Source organism: Priapulus caudatus, unplaced genomic scaffold, assembly GCF_000485595.1.
Source record: "Priapulus caudatus unplaced genomic scaffold, Priapulus_caudatus-5.0.1 Scaffold1403, whole genome shotgun sequence".
Lineage (NCBI taxonomy): Eukaryota > Metazoa > Priapulida > Priapulimorpha > Priapulimorphida > Priapulidae > Priapulus > Priapulus caudatus.
In genome coordinates, this window is record NW_014578464.1 from 16,287 (window position 1) to 18,185 (window position 1,899).

A 1,899-nucleotide genomic window follows, 5' to 3' on the forward strand; every position below is an offset into this window, starting at 1 on the left:
CTCTCTCTCTCTCTCTCACTCTCTCTATCTCTCTCTCTCTGTCTTTCTCTATATCTCTCTCCCTACCCTTCTCCCAACCTATCCTTCTAAGCTCCCGACTCCTCTCTCGCTCTTTCTCTGGTGTGGCGTGATCTCCTCCAAATACGTTAGAAAATTTTAGATATGTTCAAGCCATTCGGCGTACAATGCAACAACGCCACGATTCTCGCCAAAGGTCGTTGCCGCCGGCAACCGACAAACAGGACTTACCTTGATCGGCGTTTGTGTCGGGGAGAAGGTGACCTCCCTCTCCGGTCTCTCTCTCTGTCCCTATCTCTGTCCCTCCTCCTGTCCTTCTCCTTCTCTCTAGCGTGTTAAAAGAAACGACAGTTAAGCTTCTACTGATTACAACGCAATTACGCCAAAATTAGAATTAATCATTAATTACATTTACGAGAAAGAATTTACGCAATATTACGATTAATTGATAATTTTAAAATTGTAATTACAGTGCGCTACCGTAAAAGTTATGCTTCTACTTCGACGCTCACCTCTCTCGCTCTCGCTCCCTCTCCCGATCCCTGTCGCTCTTTCGGTCTCGGTCCCTCTCCCTCTCTCGGTCTCTATCGCGACCCTCCTCCTTGTCCTTCTTACTGGCTTCCTCTTTCTCGTCCACCTTGCTCTTACTATTCTCCTCCTTCGCCTCTGCTTTCTCTGTGTCGACCGCCTTGCTCTCTCTGCGACGATGTCATATCATAATTACAATTTATTAGAATATTTTAATTTTTTTTAATATTTTTCTATAAATTGCATTTCATTTTTAAAAATGTAAACAAAAAATATTAAAAAACATAAAATCTAAAATTTTAATATATAAAGAAATTTACCAAACGACATTTCACTAAAATGGTTATTATTACTCATTAATCCTCAATAATTATTCGCTTGCAACTAATCGTGCCGTGTTAATTAACAGGTTGATTATTCGCCTTCCCTGCAACAACGACGACGATGAATGAATGGTGGTCACAATTACAATCGATTAAAATTTTAATTTTAATTTTTAACATCTCAAAAAAGTTTTTAATTTAATTTTAATCTCGAGCCGACAGCTTCCCCCCCCCCTCCTGCACACCGAAACAAGCGGCGCGCGGCGATACTCACTCCGGTGGCTCCCCCACGTTCACGCCGTTCACGTCGCCGGCCGCGATCTCCGCAGCGGCGACCCCGGCCGCCGGCGCCACCTGGGTCGCCGCGTCTCCCTCCGCGAGAGTTGCCGTCGACTTGGCCGGGGTCGGCGAGGGAGCGTTCGCCGGCGACGGAGGTGGAGTCTTGGACTTGCGTCCGAGCCGCGGCGACTTCGACGAGCTGTGCTCCCTCTTGTGGCGACGCTGCTTCGGCGAGCGGGAGCGACTGCGTCTGGAGCGCGCGAGAAATCGGGGAAAAAATCAGAAATCGGAATTTTTTTTTTTGCATTTTCGCGCCGAGAAACAGTTCGCGACAGGCGCCATCTACGTGGGATGCCGGGGGCGCCATCTACAAGAGGTGTCGGGGGCGGCTTCGTCTGAAATGCACAAGAAATCGGGGAAAAAAATCAGTAATCGAAAAAAAAACGAGAAACTGTTCGCGACCAGCGCCACCTACGCGGGGTGCCGGGGGCGCCATCTACGCGCGGTGCCGGGGCGCCATCTACGCGCGATACACCTACATTCTCTCCGACCACACCTACCTCCTCCTGTAGCCGTCGCGGTCCTCTCTCTCCTTCTCCTTCACGGCTTCCTTTATCCGCTCCTCCTGCTTCTTCAACGTTTCCTGTATCCTCTCCGTTTCCTCCTACCAAACAAAGGGAGACACACTTTTTATTTATTGTATAATACAATATTGTACAACATAGTAGTGTATAACATAGTAGTGTATAAC

At 48.0% G+C, this 1,899-nt stretch overlaps 1 protein-coding gene across 1 annotated transcript in view; it reads right to left on the bottom strand.

Annotated features, from left to right (window-relative positions):
* LOC106816521 (splicing factor U2af large subunit A-like) overlaps positions 1 to 1,899 on the bottom strand; it is a gene marked incomplete at its 3' end in the record, with an annotated part of 10,862 nt that overhangs the window by 6,236 nt on the left and 2,727 nt on the right. The window contains exons 2-5 of the mRNA XM_014821149.1: positions 1,709 to 1,812; positions 1,144 to 1,398; positions 531 to 716; positions 250 to 345 (exon numbers count right to left, since the gene is read on the bottom strand). Of these exons, the coding sequence (XP_014676635.1) occupies positions 250 to 345; positions 531 to 716; positions 1,144 to 1,398; positions 1,709 to 1,812 (641 nt within the window). The remainder of the gene's footprint in view (positions 1 to 249; positions 346 to 530; positions 717 to 1,143; positions 1,399 to 1,708; positions 1,813 to 1,899) is intronic.